Genomic DNA, 19845 nt, shown 5'->3' on the forward strand with positions numbered 1-19845 from the left:
AGCAACTGTAGGGTCATTATTGCCCCATACATATCTATCATCAATATTGGAAAAAAATGTGTCTGGATCATTTTATTCTGTCTCCAGATGCAAAGGGTTTTCTAAATGGTACTGTTGCAGCTGAGCTTGCCTTGCTGACAAGGTAGGAAAACGCACTTTCATTCAGCTCAGAGTGGCCCCATTGTGATAAATAAAAAACTGTGACAAAACTGTATTAGGTGTGTCTTTTTTTAGTATTTATTGTGTATGTCTACATCCAAGTTAATTGTGGGTTAGGTATGTTATTAGATACAAATGTATGCGTGAAATATCATTACCAGTACAACAGGTCCGGAGGCTGAATTACAGTGTACTCGTAAGTCAATCTATCCTAGTGTCCTTAGATCATGTTCAGAAGTTTTAAATGTTGGTATAGCTGGATAATCTAAGGGTATTTGGAAGGATAAATTATAATTTGTTACTAAAACAGCAATACTATTGGGATATATACCAATAATCCGCATATAAACGATTCCACCACCGTATATGAATAATTTAATGGTTCGTTTACACCTGTGGGGTATTGTTTTCCGACCTAAATACGAATCCCTCAGCTGATTATACCAAAGTACAAGGAATCGTGTTAACTTCTCCATTCTCACAATACTATATTATAGACATCAGAGGAACAACGGCTTTGCTAATTCGAATTTATTCTCGCTTTGATGCTTTTCGCGGTCGTCATTAATCTTGTTAAATATCAATAAGTATCAACGATAAGATAACTATTGACGCTTGCTATTTATAGAGATCATGTGAGGCTGATTTATACGTCTACTGCATAAGTGAAACCTCCGGAATCACAACCGCTGAGGTGCGCAATTAGACGGTCATAGATTTGGGTGTTATCGTCGAGAATTTCTTGATTAAGGTAATTTCGCTAAAGGTCATCTCCGCGATGGTTTATCACCGTGAATTTGTTTTCGAACTGAAGTCGCGAAATTCAGAAGGCACGAAAGAAAACTAGTTTACAGGGGGTTATTAGTTTTACGTCATATTATATGTAAGGACGTGCCAGGTTTGTTGGTGGAGGAATGCCGGAGTACCCGGAGAAAACCAACGGCAAGCGTGTCAGTACATGGCTGTTAATTTACAGCATTGCAAGAGATTCGAGAACAGATTTATTATCACTGAGGCAGATTAATACGATAACGTTGTAATCCAGCAAACTGTCAATCGTTATTTGGACGGGTGTTAACGGTTTCTGTTCATTATACACTATTCGCTGATCAGCATCATAGTTATACTGTAAAGTAACACCAATTAAAAGTGAGTCGAGTGGTTTTATTACTGCTAACACACATTTCACATTTACGTCTATGACTTTACGTTTTATAGAACGTATTTAAAGCATTAAGATGAGTGATGAAGCTATGTTTCTGATGAATGTGAAACGCAGGTCTCTGTCATTAAACACATCTTATGTCTAGTTCAGTGTGAAGTACAAGTGACTCCGGATAGTTGGGAAATATAAGTTTTAGTTCACTTGTACTTGTTTGTATCCGTAAAACGTCAGCAATTTGTGTGTCCCTCGTCAATACCTTCCGGTGGTATATTTCCTACATATGACCGTCAAGGGAAATGATACATAGTCAATGACAGATTTAAGTCATATGTCTGACATTTTGTCTGATTTCCAGTCCTAGTACCGTAAGAAGCTTTTTGTCCGATTTCTAGACAACTCGTGAATTTTGAAACTTGTTTCAAGGCAACTGACATTTGCACGATGGGGCTTATATTCCATAGCAAATGTCGACTTGTGTATATTGTTTCTTATTTCCAGCCATGCACAAGGACCTCGGATAAATCGTGGTTGATAGAGTTGATCTATGTTCAGGTTTATCTGGTTTCAAGCCAAAATAGAGTGCTGCTATTACATACGACTGACACGTTCACTGCTTTTACAAGAATTGGACAAAAACATGTACATGTATACATACATAAACAAGACAGCTGTTCACTTGTGGGGTTCTTATAAATAAACGGCCATGGTGACAACGACAAATCCTTATCCATGTTTCAGATAACGCTGGGCAATCTGGGGTCAATTCCTTACCCTACGACTCTCACACGAGGATAACTCGGACCATGTAAACAAACAAATAACGCTGCATACCATGGTAACAATCAACAGGATTAATTAATTTTGTATTATAAGTTACTGTATCATGTACTCACACGTCATTTATGGGATCTACAAACTGACCACAGGTTGTTTATTACCGGTCATCGCAAGAGTTGAAGGTCAGGTAACGGCGATCGTTGACCACTTCAACATACGATCGATGTATACGGACATATGGGTAACCAGCCGGACATTGGGTACACGTGGCCGTGTTCTGGTCAGGTCACGGACAAAGCCACGAGTCTCGACTGAATTACGTAATACCCGTCAAATATACAATGACTATTAAAGAGATTGATAGACAGACACGAATTTCGCCAATAATTACCTAATAATTTTACTAGATATAGAAGAGATATTAAAGTTCTGTCAACGGGGATTTTAATTATAATAACAAATTAACAAATAACAATCAAACATTATATAGTTCTATACTAAATGACTTCAGCTGTCACTGGACTGTAAAACATCGTTTGTAAAATAAACAAGCGAACAAAATCTATTCGAAGTGGCAATTGTTTGGTTTTGGTATCAATTGAAATATTGTACAGTGTATGCAAGGTCATGTATCCAGTACATATCACTCAAGATTCAGGTTAATTAATGATTCCCCGATAAACAATGGGAAAATGGCTAATACTTTTTTGATAGATACTTATATAATGTAGCTGGCCTGGTTTCTGGTACAGGTCCCTTGGGTAATAGGCCATTGCCTAGGAGGGTCCCACATGCACCTCCCACACCCAATATCCAAACCAATATTTTTCTGAAACATTAGGACCGACTGATCACAAACCAAAATGTAAGCATTGCATCTCGAATTTTACTAAAGGGAGAAAAATAGTCATAACATTGACATTTTTCAACCAAATTGAACAAATGAGGTATTAAAATGACCACAATAGAACAACATACATATTAGGACAAAATAATCCAACTGATCTTTTTGATCTTTTTAGATATATATATTTTATTTGGATCTTCCAACTAATGCTGGACTTGTAGTTTGGCCCTAAAAATACCTTGGCTGTCGATAGGTCGTAAAGCACAAACAGTCAAACATTGATCCGGATTTATCTAGTCAAGTTTTGTAGGCGATTACAAGCTGGCATTACAGAGGTGTGTCTACAAGGGGGTTATAACATAACTACTCTCACAGCGAACAATTCATATCATAATGTCAGGTATATTATCGTATCATGCTTATCGATCGTAATTTTCACCTCGTTAGTCTTGCATAGCTTCGTTGTTATCACACTGGTTAGAATCAAAGTATATGTAAGAAATCTCTATATCCAGTTATATATGTTATTAATCATAGGCGGTCAATATAGCTAGCTGTATACAAAATATGATAGCACCAGAGCCAGTATATTGTGTTAATATGTAAAGTAAAGCATATGATCTCACTCCAAATTTTAAATAGTGTCTAAGCCGAACATGGCTGGACATCATAAATCTTTTTAAAGTTGTATTTGATGGTTCTTATTGTACTATGATTTTTAGTGACACTTAAAGATGCTCCACCGCCGACAAATTGTATTTTTTTCACTATCAAAAACAGGATCAGACGATTTAGTATTTTTCTTCACTTACAAAAGTTTCTTACTTTACAACATTACCACCATTGAAAAGTTTAAGCTTCTTATTTTACTTCAAGTTAAAAATATGAAAAATAATTAATTGCATCACGAAAAAATTCTGTGGCACTATATTCTATATATAGAATGAAGTACTGATTGCACAGGCACTAAAGACGAAATAAATTATTCTATATTATTTTTTGTGATAATTAGGCATTAATATACACGATTAAACACTAATTATTGTTCAAATAATGAATATCATTTATGCTTTGTATTGTTGTATTGAAATGGTCAGTAGTAGTGTTGAGGCTTACATTTATATTCTTTCGGCCGTTGTCAATTCAATTCGTCTTTACTGACTTTGGGTCAATGACCTCTCAGTACAAAAGTATATATATATATAATTATGTATAATGTACAACATACATTATACCAAAATTTATAACAAAACTACAAAAAGGAATTGACTTATTATTGATAAGTTCAGAAAAACAGTCATCATCAGATGTGCTGACGTCACTCAGTATTCGAGAAGGGCGAGTTCGTGTCACATTTTGATATTATGTATCAGAGTATTAGATGAATCTCGTCTCGAAGTTTAATTTTGTGCTGGCCAAGGCTCTCAAAAAGTAACACTTTTGAATGCCATTTCATAAAATATTAAATGAAATGAACACTCGTGTTTTAATAGCTTAGGTACAGTGCAGTTTATGATGATTACATCATCCCCGTTTAATATACTACCAAAGGATTCAATAGATTAGCCATATCTGTGCAGTTATGCTGGATATGCATTGTAAAATAGCATACATTTAGGGAGCTGTTAAACATGCTGGCAATGAATAGAATATAAATTATTAATAAATATGGAAATAAGACAATTGCTGTGCAGTGTTATGAAATAACATTTATGCCCGAGCGCACCACGCGCTTTTGTTCTTAAAATGGAATTCAATGAAATTGTAAAATCAAGTGTACTACTGAAGGAACCTGTAAGCCACTGCTATGTTTTTTAAAAGCAAGCACGATTCTTATATCAAATATTAAAGTTTATCAGATAAAAAGCAAACGTATGTGATCAAAGTCTAAAAATATCAGTCGAACGTGCCCGGCTCGTTTGGATCATAACTTCCGGTCAGCACTATTCTTAGGTTCAGACATTTAAATTGCTACAACGCTGACGAATGGCATTGTTTCTCTATCAAAAAACAGAAGCAACCAACTTAGTATTTTACTTCAGCTACAAAAGGTTACTTACTTCCCACCATCACCACAAGTGAAACGGTTGAGCTTATTAGTTTATTTCACGACAAAAATATGAAAACTTATCTATTGCATGCCGAAAAAAATAAAGTGCATCATGCCCTATATGTAATGAAGTACTATTGTGCATGCACTAAAAGCAAAATAAATTATGCACGTTTGTGTTAATTAGACATACATGTATATATACATGATTATACATCAGTTATTCTGCAAATGTTGTGTATCGTTTCAGTTCTGTCTGCGGCGGAGCATCTTTAAAGCATGAAGTTTAATCTAAACGGATTGGCCGAATAAAATACAGTCATTTAAATCACTAGTAAATTAGGACGAGATAAAAGTGTAATCATGTAATCATGTAATTAAAACACCAATTTAAGTCCTTCTGACTTCTGGGGGCGTATCATTGTATATGATCAAATAATCGATCAGGTAGTACTATAACAAGTAGGAGAGAATTTGGAGGGTTCATTGTGCCAGTGCTGGTTAAGGCGCGATTTAAGGAGTTCACAGACTTTGCAGACACTACATTTTCTGGCAAATTGTTCCAAATATCTACGATTCTGCTGTTAAATCGATGTTTGGTTACTTCTAGTCTCGATACTGGCTTCAAGATCTTTTTAGAGTGATCACTTGTGGAGGTGATAGGAGACATGGTAAACAATTTATCTTTGTCGACTTCATCAATGTTGTTGATAATCTTGAAAATTTGAATGAGATCGGAACGTTTTCTCCTATACTCAAGGCTTGGTAATCCTAAGGATCTCAGTCGCTGTTCGTAGGATAAGTTGGTTAATCCATTTAATCTTTTGGTCGCTCTCCTCTTGACATTGTCAATCACAATTTTATCCTTAAGTAACATAGGGTTCCAAATGCAGGATGCATATTCTATATTAGGTCGAATCAGGGACTTGTACAAGTTAAGGAACATTGTTGTATCGATGTAGGTAAAGGATTTGAAGATCAGACCAATTAATCTGTTAGCTTTTGAAACAATAGTTGGAGGCATGCTCACTAAATTTCATTTTACTATCAAAAGTTACGCCTAGATCTTTTTTCGGATTTAGTTTGCTAATTTCACTCTTTTGACCTTCATTTTCGATGTTATATTTGTTTATGTTGTCCTTGGAGTTACCAATACACGGATGTTTACACTTTTTGGCATTAAGTTGCATGTTCCAGGTCTCGGTCCATTTGCAAATGTTCTCAACATCTCTCTGTAGATCCTCTTTGTCATCATTGTTGCTTACTCCTTTCAATAATTTTGCGTCGTCGGCGAACATTTTTATTACAGTTTGCACTACTTCTGGCATGTCGTTCACGAAAATCAAAAATAATGTTGACACTAAAATACTCCCATGGGGGACACCGCTTGTGACGTCACTTACGCAGGAGAATTCACCGTCAATAGAGATCTGCTGCTTCATTCCAATGAGAAAGTTTTTGATCCAATCTAAAAACATTTCCTCTGATACCATATTTTTCCAATTTTAAAAGTACCCTTTTGTGAGTGACCCTGTCGAAAGCTTTACTAAAATCGAGGTATATGATGTCGACGTTTTCCCCTCATCCATTTCATTGGAAATGTAGTCGATGACCTCGATAAGTTGTGCCATGCTGTTGATTTGAAAATAACTAAATTAGTTTGTCTATAGGGGCTGATTGCTTTGGATGGTCGTAATTTCCTTTGCTCACTGGTACATTTTTATCTAATATTATTGATACAAATTCAGCGAAGGCTTTCAACGATTCCTCTGCTCCCTTTCCCTCTAGAAGAATATGCCAATCTTTGTTTCTTAGTTCTTCCTTGATGTTATCGTAGTTTCCTTGGAAAATAGTTCTTTTTCACTGTGCTTTTAATCGTTGAGTCTGAATACAAGTTAGGAAAAAAGTCTACAGCAAGTGATCACTATCACCAAGTCCTGGTAAATGTACCACATCATCAACCATTTCCTAAGAATCAAGTCAAGGCAATTGTTAAGTCACCATTATACCCGTTGTAACAGAATAATTTACACTGACATATCGAATTATCTTTAAATGATGCATACTTGTACGCGGTTAATAGTAACAATGTAACCTATGTAGTATGTTTGTGATATCTCCAGAAACAACTCACTCCTAATATGTTTACCAACTGAATTTATTTTGCACTAAATGACACGTATAACAGATGGTATGCCACTATTTTTATACCTTCTGATAGCCAGTTTCGGAGGAAGCAATACAGTAACATTAATAAGTCACATCTGCCTGTTTAATGCTTATCTCCGTCATTTGAAAAAAATATGTGGTTGTCATCACATTTTTTAAACTTTTGATATTCCGAATCAAGATAGATAGTCAGTATATAAGACACTGGATACAAAGCAAGAGAGATATTTAAGACCGCGTCTTTGCTGAATTGAATCTTAGGGGAAATGTTTGTTTTGAAAGGAATATCATCATTCACAATTTGAAAATTTGGTTAAGAGTTTTATTAATTTTAACGCCAAATTAACAGTCATGGTCATGTTAGGACGTGCCAGGTTTGTTGGTGGAGGAAAGCCGGAGTGCCCGGGAAAAAACACCGCCAAGTGGTCAGTACCTGGCGACTGCCTCACATGGGATAAGAACTCGCGACCCAGAGGTGGGGGCTGATAATGTAGAAGTTGATATTATTGTTACTCTAAAAGCAGAAGCTGTTTGTTCTGAATTTATTACCAAAAAAAACCGCTATACATGTATTTGGTTTTCTGATGTTAATTTGCTGAGCAAATTACAGAAATCTTAAGATCTTTATTCCTCCTTTCAAGTAGAGGAAAATGTAAACAGGAAATGGGATAACTTACATGTCCGTTTTCAAATCAATTTACGTCAGGTATGTTTTGACACTGGAGACAAAATCGTGATATTATTGAAAGTTTGTCAATTGTGTCATATATCTTAAAATGTCTGGATGACTTTACATTTCTAACATAAAAACTTTGGTGCGACAAGGAAATGTCACCATGTAAAGAGTTAGTTTGTTCTTAACCTTTACAATGCTCTTAAGGGACCTGTCCAAAAAATCCTTCCTGTTTTGAATTTAACTACGAAGTTCGCTATCATCTGATAATATGACACAATCTATCATTTCAGATTGTTTCAGTATGACTTAAAATATCCACTTTTTAAAGAACATTATTACATGTTTTGCTAACACTGATGCTAATTACAAGAAATAATAATATTTTTTAATCTTGCCAGTTTTGTTCGATATTAGAATGGTATAAAGCACAGATTCTTACTTCCGTACAGCTAAGAAGGAATCTTAGATTGTGTAAGCAAACGATGCGCCAGGGAAATCCGCAATGTTTTAAGAAAACCTTTTCTGGCAAAGGTATTGACAACCTTTATCGCTTAGAGTGTATGTATTTGGAATCCTACCAAACCTCAGCCAAGGGTTATGCTAAGATCACCAAGATATGTCCACATAATATTGATCAATAATCTCCGTATACAAGATTCATATTTGGAAGAATCAAATCGTAGTTATACTTCTTATTACTCATAAATTTATCATCATTACTGTGCCATCATCATCATCATTATCATCATCATCATCCTTATCGTCATCATAATCATCATCATCATCATTATCGCCGTCGTCGTTTTCATCGCCATTGTCCTTATTATCGTTATCTAATTCATTCTCAAGACAACATTATTTCATATAACTATGTATTTTCAGAGATTCGATGTTCTTTGAAGTCTTTCAATTTCGCGGTTGATGGATAGAGCCGGGTTGAACTACACACATCTTACAAATCTAGGTAAGTAGAGATGAATTTCAAGGTGTCATTTATTCAACCCATTTTTTCCTTATATCTCGTATACTATGTCAAGAGAATATATGACTCTTTCATATGTACATATGTAGGATAGAACTATTCCACCCGAGGGTACAGAATTTTGGGTCAGAACCGAGGCTTGCCGAGGTTTCTGACCCAAAATTCTGTACCCGAGGGTGGAATAGTTCTATCCTACATAATTTACATATGAAAGAGTTATTTTCTCACATTGCTTGTCGAATTACTTGCACGAAAGGTGAGGCAGCTATTTTGTGACAAAATCTTAACTTCTTAAATAATCGATCGATTTTAAAAATAAGAACGCCATTCGAAAGAACTCATCAAAGTTTGGTTTATATTGAAAATATAAACAAGAAATCTTAGGTAAAACGGTTTGAAATGCAAATTAAACAAATGAAATGGTAAATAAATCCGACAAATCAATCGAAATAGAAGAAAAATGACGTCAACTTTGGCTGACATGACGTCATCTCATTGTTTTTTCAATTGTGACGTCACAGCTATGTAAGATAGATTTATCTTACATAGCTGTCTTTCATGGGACAACTCTATCTTACATGGCTATCTATGTGAGAATACATGGTTAGATGGTAACAAATTGCATTTAGCTGTACGTCAGTTCAATAGATAGGTTTGTCAGTTTGATGATGATGTAGCTTTAAAGACACCGTTTATTATCACATCATCCAATCAAAAGCTGTGTAACGAAAAAGACTGCTGAGCTGCAAAAATGTAAGACATTTGAATTCAATAAAACAAGTGTCAGAATTAAACCACGACCGTAAAATGCTGGGATGTACTGAAATGTCCATTACATTTTTGTTATTATTTCCATTTATTTTATTATATCTATCTTTTATTTATATTTATTTATATATTTATTGACACCAATCGATATTGTTCTTTGTGGGATTTTAGACTTGTTTGTATGTTAAACATATCTAGTTTTCTTTACAAATATATGCATCATATAAACAGTTTTGGGACTGATTAATTTTAATAAAAACAATCTCCCCTTAGCAATTGAATAAACTAATGCCTAGAAATAGAGAATTGATATTAGGGAAACCTTGTAGTTGAAGACATAAAAACATTCTGTATTTTACCATACTTCAATAATGTGAGAAATGTTTGTCAAAATCTCAATTTGTGATCAGTTTTTGTCCTGATCCTCCGACTCGTTAAGGACAGGGCCATCTGATAACAATGAAGTTCTAATCAACACAATTGGCGTTATTCAATGATGATGTAGATTAGAAAAACAGGTAAAATATACAGAGAAAGATTCCAATGATGAAAGAGGCGGACAAATAGAGATAAAATCATATCACTTTATCTCAAGTTAGTTTAAAATGACTCCCATCTAGTCCTCTATCAAGAGGAGTTAGTTCCCTTTCATGCACAGGTGGCGAGCAAAACATTACAAAACAGTTACGACAACCCTAGGTCAGGTTTTGTCATCAATAAAGATGATGTTCATCGTCACCACAACGCATTGATGTAACGCATTGCGACACCCATGCTTGTACTTGTGTCGGCAACTTTTATCTGCTGTCAAATTCAGTTTCTTTTCAAACCAATTATGTAAATTATGTCTTCACTGGCGGCATGTCAGCTATTCAGGATAAACAAAAAATAGTTTAAGATGTATTGTTGGTCAACGGCAACACGGCACGTTAACAAAGCGAACTTGAAGGCGGTTTTGTGTTGGGGTTTCATGTATAATGTATCAGTAGCACACAACCACTGTAAAACATATCCCAGTCTTACATCTCCCAGTGGAGAGAGAGATTGAAACCGCCTATTTATACCACCCATGTGAGTGTGGCTGGTTAGTATACGGGAAAGCGCTGTGTTACAGTTTACGCCTGGCTTCCTTCTCGCATCACTACAGCGGGTCAGGTCGGGCCGACTTGCTCTAGTGGAGATACAAAGTATAGTGACATTAAAACAAGCATCGGCTCGGGAATCGATGAACGAGGTAGGTGATACGGTTTCTCTAGCTCCTTATTTGACACGTTGATTATACAGCATGTATCAAACCATTTCGTTTTGTATTCTCTAGGTGTTAAATGTGTATTGAATATTTTCAAGCGTACTTTATATAATTTTGCACCTTTGACGGTTAAATACTCTATCGGTTAATCTATATTCAGAACGCCTCTGTTAGGCCTGCACGTGCTTTATCAAACCGAGTTTCTAAGATATATATTTAATGTCGTGACTGTTTCATATCTAACACGATACCGAATTATTCTGTGAAGTTTTATAATAAAAAAGCGGCATGGTTGTTTTAATATCCGTTTAGATATTGTAATGTGTCATTTCCCCGTAGGGATCTCAGATACTGTTAGCTGGAAACATCCTATCTTTTCCCTTCTGGCTGTCTGTACGCTCAATGTCAATTAGCTTCATAATGTCTACATTTCAAATGACTCTAATGCCATCATGTCATAAACATACTACTGTTTTAGAAAAAAAATAATACAATTATAACATAGACATGCTAAAGTTTCAATAAACTTTATGCAATTGTAACATAGACATGATAAAGTTGTCGATAAACTTCATACAGTTATAACATTGACATGCTAAAGTTGTCGATAAACTTCATACAGTTATAACATTGACATGCTAAAGTTGTCGATAAACTTCATACGATTGTAACATAGACATGATAAAGTTGTCGATAAACTTCATATAATTATAACATAGACATGATAAAGTTGTCGATAAACTTTATACATTGTAACATAGACATGATAAAGTTGTCGATAAACTTCATACAATTATAACATAGACATGATAAAGTTGTCGATAAACTTCATACTATTATAACATTGACATGCTAAAGTTGTCGATAAACTTCATACGATTGTAACATAGACATGCTAAAGTTGTCGATAAACTTCATACAATTATAACATAGACATGATAAAGTTGTCGATAAACGTCATACAGTTATAACATTGACATGCTAAAGTTGTCGATAAACTTCATACGATTGTAACATAGATATGCTAAAGTTGTCGATAAACTTCATACATTGTAACATAGACATGATAAAGTTGTCGATAAACTTCATACAATTATAACATAGACATGATAAAGTTGTCGATAAACTTCATACAATTGTAACATAGACATGCTAAAGTTGTCGATAAACTTCATACGATTGTAACATAGACATGATAAAGTTGTCGATAAACTTCATACAATTATAACATAGACATGATAAAGTTGTCGATAAACTTCATACATTGTAACATAGACATGCTAAAGTTGTCGATAAACTTCATACAATTATAACATAGACATGATAAAGTTGTCGATAAACTTCATACAATTATAACATAGACATGATAAAGTTGTCGATAAACTTCATACATTGTAACATAGACATGCTAAAGTTGTCGATAAACTTCATACAATTGTAACATAGATATGCTAAAGTTGTCGACAAACTTCATACAATTGTAACATAGACATGCTAAAGTTGTCGATAAACTTCATACATTGTAACATAGACATGCTTAAGTTGTCGATACCCTTCATACAATTATATTAAACGTAGATATGCTAAATTAGTTGACAAACTAATACATTATAACGTTAACATGCAATCTTTGTCGACAAACGTGAAGTCGTTATGACCTAAACATGGTAGAGTTATAATCAGTTATCAATCCGATTATCAATATAATGTAAACATGCTACAGTTGTGATCAGACGTAATGTCGTTATAAAGTTAAGATAATGATGTAAATATGTTAAATGTTGCTGTTGTCTACACACCGCGCGTCAATGTTAGTGCAACGATGTCGACACATTTAGATTTATTAACATGTTCAATGGTTGATTTGTCGTAATACTACATCTTAATTTGACATTTTACATTTGCAGGTGAATTTGTATCTCATTATAAAGAAGACATGTTTAATTTCATGAATAATATACTACCATTGTGAGCACTACAGTATTGAACCGAGTGAGAAATAGAATCCCTTTCTCCAACTGTTTTCTAAACACCACTAAATGTTCAGCAGTCTTGCCTGGTTCCCCAGTTTTGCACTTAAAACATGTACAATGGTTGTTTCCACATGATGTGATAAAGATGGATGTAGTTCATCTGTGACGAAATGTTTCTCATTAATATAATAGACTTGCTACGTACCGACAAACACAGGATTTGTATACAACTATCGAGACTAATGTTGCATTAATCTGTTAATGTTCTTTGATATACGGTTGGCTTACATAGAATTAGCAGTCGCTTGTTAGCTTCATTACACCCCCTCATGACACACATGTTTAGTCATATACCAGGTTTTTCTCCGTCTATAGTGAAGTGTGATTTAGTACATTATAATTCGATATGATAACACGGCTGATGTATTGGGTTTTTTGTCGATAAAAAACCAAAACATTTTTGATGAATTTAAATGTCGTACTTCTCATTTTAGCCCTAAAGGACGTATTTCACAAATTTTGCTTTGGATAACGGTTTTCACACAATAGATTTGAATGGCGTATTTCACACAATAGATTTGAATGACTAGATTTGAATGACGTATTTCACACAATAGATTTGAATGACGTATTTCTCAATTTGGCTTGGTAAAAGACGTATCTCACAAGGTAGCTTTAAATGACGTGCCTATCAATTTAGTGGTGAATTATGTACAATGTTTATCACTCAATTAAGTTTTGAATGACGTATTTAACATTTTAGCTTTGCAAGCAATACTGATATGAATGATGTTTCTTGCATTTTAGCTTTGATTGATGTATCTCTTAATTTAGCTTTGAACAAAATATCTTTCAATTTGGGCAGTTAATGATGTAATTCTAAACTTAGCTTTGAATGATATATCTCGCAATTGAATTTTGGATGACGCGACGGTTCGTTCAATTTAGTATTGGAGGGAGGATATATTTCTCGATTTAGCTTAAAATGCCATTTCTTTCAAAGCTGTAAATGACGTTTCTTCCATGTTAGCTTTCGAATGACGTATCTCACAGGTAGCTGTAAATGACGTTTCTTTCTATTTAGCAGTAAATCATGTATCTTTCAATTTAGCTTTAAAGGACTCATTTCCTCAATTTAGCTTCAAGTGACCTGTTCTTGAGTTAAGTTTGAGTGACGTTTCTTTCAATCAAGGTTTGAATGACGTATGTCTAAATTTAGTTTTAAATAACGTATATCACAACTTAGCGTTGAATGACGTATCTCTTTTTTAGCTTTGAGTGAAGTTTTTGCATAACGTATCGTAAATGACGTAACATACAATTTAACTTTATAAAGGATGAATTTCACAATTTAGCCCCGAATGACGTATATATCAGTATAATTGTAGATGGCGTATAATCTCAATTAAGCTCTATAAATGACTATTTTTAGCCGTAAATGAATACACCCTGCATTCGTAATAACCCTGTTAGTGAGTCTTTATAAATGACTATTTTTAGCCGTTAATGAATACACGCTGCATTCGTAATAATCCTGTTAGTGTGTCTTTATAAATGACTATTTTTAGCCGTTAATGAATACACGCTGCATTCGTAATAACCTGTTAGTGTGTCTTTATAAATGACTTTTTTTAGCTTTAAATGAATACACGCTGCATGCGTGATAACCCTGTTAGTTTGTTTTTATGTAACAATACAGCTGTCGTCCGTCCTAATGGCTACGTCAAAGGATAAAACCTAGTGACTTATCTTTAAAAGATCTACTCACCGGAATTGAATTCACCATTTTTAGCTCCACGTTTATGTAATATTTCGTTTTATTGTTTCTATGCCTGATTACTGGTTTGGTTCTTAATTAGATATTCTTTATTACCACACAGATTCTCAAATATTCCTCAGATCACGACTATAAAATTCGGTTACCCTTTAAATAAGGATCATTAAAATGCGGATAATAATCTCCGCCTCTCTAGGATGTTAATGCATTATCTTAACGCCAAGTCTTTGGTAGGGAATGGCTCAAAGTCAACAAGTATCTACATATATCCACGCTTTTATATTTTAAAGCATTAATAAACGGCGAACACACATAATGATACTTATGTACAAATATGTCATAACATTTTAACATGTATCTGTCCGCTATGCTGACAAAGATTGGTAAAAAGCGAACTTCAGACAAAACTGGTGGAACGCACTCTTCAAACACATGCAATACTCGGCGTTATCTGTTGAGAATTACTTGAGTTTGAGAAAGAGACACGTTTTGTATGAATCAGAATAATATCATGAGATATTTCGATAATTTATTTCCACTGCATGCACAACAAAACAAACCATTGCAACCATAAAGTACAGTGAATTTGCCTTTAGAAGAAATACCAATGTTACATGATGCATTTTCTAAGATCAAATGGCTTCGACAAAAACCAGTTCAAAAGCCAATAAGCTAATGATATCACGAAACCATTGCTTTGTTCGACATACACTAAAAGATTAATCTAGGGGGTTTTACAAGTTGTAAGTGACATGTTCGAGAGCGTTTGTGACCGCCGCAGTAATACTATTTCAAATATAGAACTAATGTCAGTTTGTTCAAGAGTGATGTGGATTTCAGAGGTAGGCTTACGGACGCTCAGGTCTAATACCAGGCTTAATACCGCATTGCTACAGAGTAATACTGATTTCAGTTGTTGGCATACTGCCGCTTTGGTTTTTCAGTTCTATGTGTTGGTGGCTTTGGACCAGAGTTACAAATGTATACTGATTTAAGTTTAAGGCCGCTTTGCTTATTCTAAATATAAGAGACACTGTCCTGGAAATGACCTTAACTATTAAAAGCATTCATCCAGCTTCAGATAGTGACTTCAGTTGTAACCAAAGTGCCACTTAGGTTAAAGCCGATTCGATTTGTAGGCTTTTGTCAAAAAGGTCAAAATTATTACTGATGTTAGCTGTAGGCTTACAGCCGCTTTGTTCCAGAATAATAATGATTTCTTTTGCAACCAAGTGCCGCCTAAGTTAAAACTGATTCGATTTGTAGACTTTTTGATTATCACTGATTTTGCTTTGATGTTTTCTGCTCCTTTGGTTCAAGGTTATACTGATTTCAATTGTAGGCTTGATGTCACTCTGCTCCATTGCTTGGTATCAGAGTATTGTTTATTTTGAATGTGTATACTACAGTAATGTTCATTTTGGCTCGAGTCCCACTTGATATGCTATTATTTGGCGTGGTAGTGCCTTCATCTTTTCAGGAACAGTTTTAATCTCTTCTGATGTTCAGGTTCATGCTGATTTTATCCTGATAGTTGCATACTTTGGTTGATATGCTTCATGATTTTTGTCATTCAATTTGTACTTGAAATAATTTGCTACCTAAAATTTGAGAAATATTTGAAGAAGTTGCGATTTGGTTTTTATTTTGATATATCTGCTGCCTCCATAAAGCAGACGACATACAGCGTCATCACTATGACAACGCCAACAGATGGAGACTGCTGCGCGTCGATTTCTGTGTTGACGCCGACATCAGCAACGAGGTTTTTGTGAGATAAATCAAATTAACTTTTGTATCAATCTTCAAAAACATTTCCCCTCCAAAAGTGCTCCCATAATATTTTTTTTCAGATACGTAGGACGAGGGTCAAGATTTAACACACTGATTCTAGGTTAATATCCATATACAATGGAAGTGTAGGAAACAATGCAGGCGAACTGTCATCAACACGATATGTTTTTTCTTGGTAACGGTTATCGTCATTTCACAGCGGAGTCGAGGCGTATAAAAAGTTGTGTAATAACAGCCAGACAGTGTTCAGTTTAGTTTTACTTCTATGGCAGGAAAAAGTCACATTCTCCCTGAGGATCTAAGGAAACTTCGATTTCGATTATATAAGTTTTCCTGGTATCAGTGGGATTCCTATTTAAATAACTTTCGATTGAAATGAAAAATAAAAACCGAAATACATTAGTCGAATGATTGCTGATCGTTTGACATTTTCTGATTTTCACCATGATATGTTGTCCGTATTTGTTCTGGCTTCAAAGTTAGCATCTAGCATGGTTTAATCAAACAAAGGAAAACGGAAATGATTTTAAAACAAAATCTCGTAGCTGTCAAATCTCCGTTGGCTTACAATCAACAAAGCGTTGTGTCACATCCAATAGAGTTTATTAATTGGATGCGGTTTACTACCTGCGTGAGACTTTAAATACTTACTCTGTAGGCATTTGATTAAATCACCAAAGATGTTTTTTTTTTGTGGGATTAACTTTTGAAATGAAAGTTGAAAATAGTATTCAGCTCAGATGTAACATATTCTGATTTTAGGAAGGGTTTGTTACAAATACCATTTAATTTACACATAAATCTAAACTCTGACTCAGAACCCATGAAATACCTTTGAAATAGTAATGATAAACTACAAAGGCATGTGCTATAAATATTTAATGGTCCCCATAGTGTTTTATACAGTGTTAACCCTTTGATAAAAAATAAACTTAAAAACAATATTCTAAGTCATAAAACTATTTAGTATTAGCAAATACGTTAACGTTCCTAATCCATTAAAGGCCCACTACCTTTCCGAAATGGGTTTTGTTTTTTTAAATAGGTATGTAAAACGAGATTTCTTATTTTGGAGAGTCGCAAAAGTTAATTATACACTTATCATCACCTTCAGAACAATGTAATTAAAGTAAATCAAATTTCATAACGCGGATCGTCTTACGTTTACCGCCGTCGTCCTAATAACCGCGCGTTAGTTGACTATCACTGCGCCAGACGGCAGAACATCGAAATGAATTCTCACTGTTAACATATATTACACGGGAAATCTTGCATTTGTTTGCTGTTGTAATCTCATCAATAGATAGAGGGTAATGTTGGATGAAATGTCGCGCATTTTGAAAACCGCCACAGATCAACGTCATATCTAAAACGTTCGGTTAATATCGGAAACCCATGTAGCATCATGTGACCGACATCGGCGATAGCCGTACAGAGCCTCTCAAGTCGCATCACGTGATCAACATCAGTGATACGAATTAGGAATAGATTGGAACAACTCGGAGCCTTACGAGCTATTTAGAATCGGAGCCTTACGAGCTATTTAGAAAAAAATAAAGAACACTATAAATTATTTTTATAAGACAAAAAGAGAGCAAATCACAGACTATCTAGAGATAACACAGTACTAAATGTAGTCAAAAAGTCAACTACAGAGGTCACTGTAACTAAAACAGATTATTATTAAAAGAACCTTATCAGAAATTTGCCGAGTTCGTATGGTCATTGCTTTCCACAGAATTACAGCTTCTTTGAAATCGAAATATCTAGGATGCGTTCGCGTTACATCAATGCTTGTCAGGTGAATAAAAAGGTCACTCACGGTCGCTATTTTTAATATAATTGTCTGGACACAAGTCATCCTTTCCTGATTGGTTTTCCCGTGGACATCTTATAACCACAAATGGTTTGGGGATGGCTAAATCTATGTTAAGGGCGGTGTATAGATGGCGTTGATCGGTAGGGGATATGTATTGCTTCAGCAACACTTAGTATGTTTAATATAACTTATATTCAAACTAATGTATACTTAGAGTGGTTTTATGAATACAAGATCAGTTGAATACTTACAGCTATAATGTCAATTCTCATCATCGTTTATGCTTCTCTTTGATCTTCGTAATTTAAAGATTATAACCTGTGTCATGGGTTGTCATCGTGCTATCATTTATCAACCCATACTTTAAATAACGTTATTTTGTAACGTTTTGATGATTAATTGAATTATGAAATAACTGATAAAACAAAAAATCCATTTTCACAGGAGAGCATAATATTATCTTGTCATGTTTTTCAATGATTTATCACAACTCAAAATCACAAAAAAAAAAAAATTCAAAGTATGGACTTTCAGTTCTATTACCTAATTGGTTCAGCTCGAAGTCGACAGCCTTTCAGCATTTGTAAACTACTTTAAAAAATGCCTAGGGCACTGACCCTGTCCGATTAGTATTCCTGCGGGGAGACTCTCCGAACATTTCATGTCAGTTTTTCGATGCGCGTTTTCTTTTCCGATGCGGAGAACCCATTTGAAATTAGGATTAGTAAATGAAATGCGAACATCAAAATGATGTTGGTGACAATTAAATCAATGTTATTATAGATTACCAGTGTCTCACGAATGACAGTCTGGTGCTGTTTGGCTAAATGTATTAGCTAATTCCGTTTTGATGTTTGATGTTGACTTAAAAGCATTTTTACCTTAACAAAACGATACTGATTTATATATGTAACGATGAAATACATGTTAAAGTGAATAGTCGGGCAAAGAAAACCAGTCTAAATGCGTTCATTGGCCTTCCAAAAGTTCTCACATATTAATAGGACGGTCAAGTTCTGCTTAGTTTCGCAGTTCTGACCATTAAAGTAAAGAAAAGTTGAAAGCATTGAAAGCGAGGCTGCGTGGAAATGTAACCACAGACGTTAGTGAGCCGGGAGGACGTTTTAGAATTCCCATACTTTAAATTAATTTTTTCGTACGCAGACAGATTTTGACGAGAGATTTTATTTTTCTATTTCATAAGAAATAATACTGGATACATTCACACCATTTTCACCAACTTTATCCATCCTTGCCCGACTGTTCACTTTAAACACGTACATCCTAACTGCTACACATCATCTAATCAAATACACCCGTTGCATAATAAGAAAAAAAACACACAGTCGTCACAAAATATCAAAGGTCATGGTTACGTCACCAAATACTTATTTGTCAGAGGCAAAAATATTAGATAAGCAGAGTGATGCCTTATTTCTTGTCACAACTACTGTAAAATTGGAATTTTTCGCGAGTGCTTATTTTCGCGATTTGTAGGAGCAAGCATTCTGCGTTACAGTTATTTGTATGAAAAACCCAAGAAATATTTGAAGCAATAAAAGAGAAAATAAAAGCAATATGTAAATTATATTTAGATAATTACAAAGTGGATGGTGGTTCATTTAGGTATTTTAGTACTA

At 34.6% G+C, this 19845-nt stretch overlaps 2 protein-coding genes across 5 annotated transcripts in view; one reads left to right on the top strand and one right to left on the bottom strand.

The window, feature by feature from the left end:
• LOC138324914 (cadherin EGF LAG seven-pass G-type receptor 1-like) overlaps positions 1 to 19845 on the top strand; it is an 81719-nt gene that overhangs the window by 13647 nt on the left and 48227 nt on the right. For 3 of the 4 annotated variants that reach the window (XM_069270150.1, XM_069270153.1, XM_069270154.1), the window contains exon 2: positions 8726 to 8807. The exons of the other annotated variant lie outside the window; for it this stretch is intronic. The gene's annotated coding sequence lies outside the window, so the exon portion shown is untranslated. The remainder of the gene's footprint in view (positions 1 to 8725; positions 8808 to 19845) is intronic. 4 annotated transcript variants of the gene reach the window in all.
• LOC138326191 (uncharacterized) lies at positions 5417 to 6022 on the bottom strand. The gene has a single exon (XM_069272319.1). The coding sequence runs from the start codon at positions 6020 to 6022 to the stop codon at positions 5417 to 5419; it is 606 nt and encodes a 201-aa protein (XP_069128420.1).

This window comes from Argopecten irradians, chromosome 6 (assembly GCF_041381155.1).
Source record: "Argopecten irradians isolate NY chromosome 6, Ai_NY, whole genome shotgun sequence".
Lineage (NCBI taxonomy): Eukaryota > Metazoa > Mollusca > Bivalvia > Pectinida > Pectinidae > Argopecten > Argopecten irradians.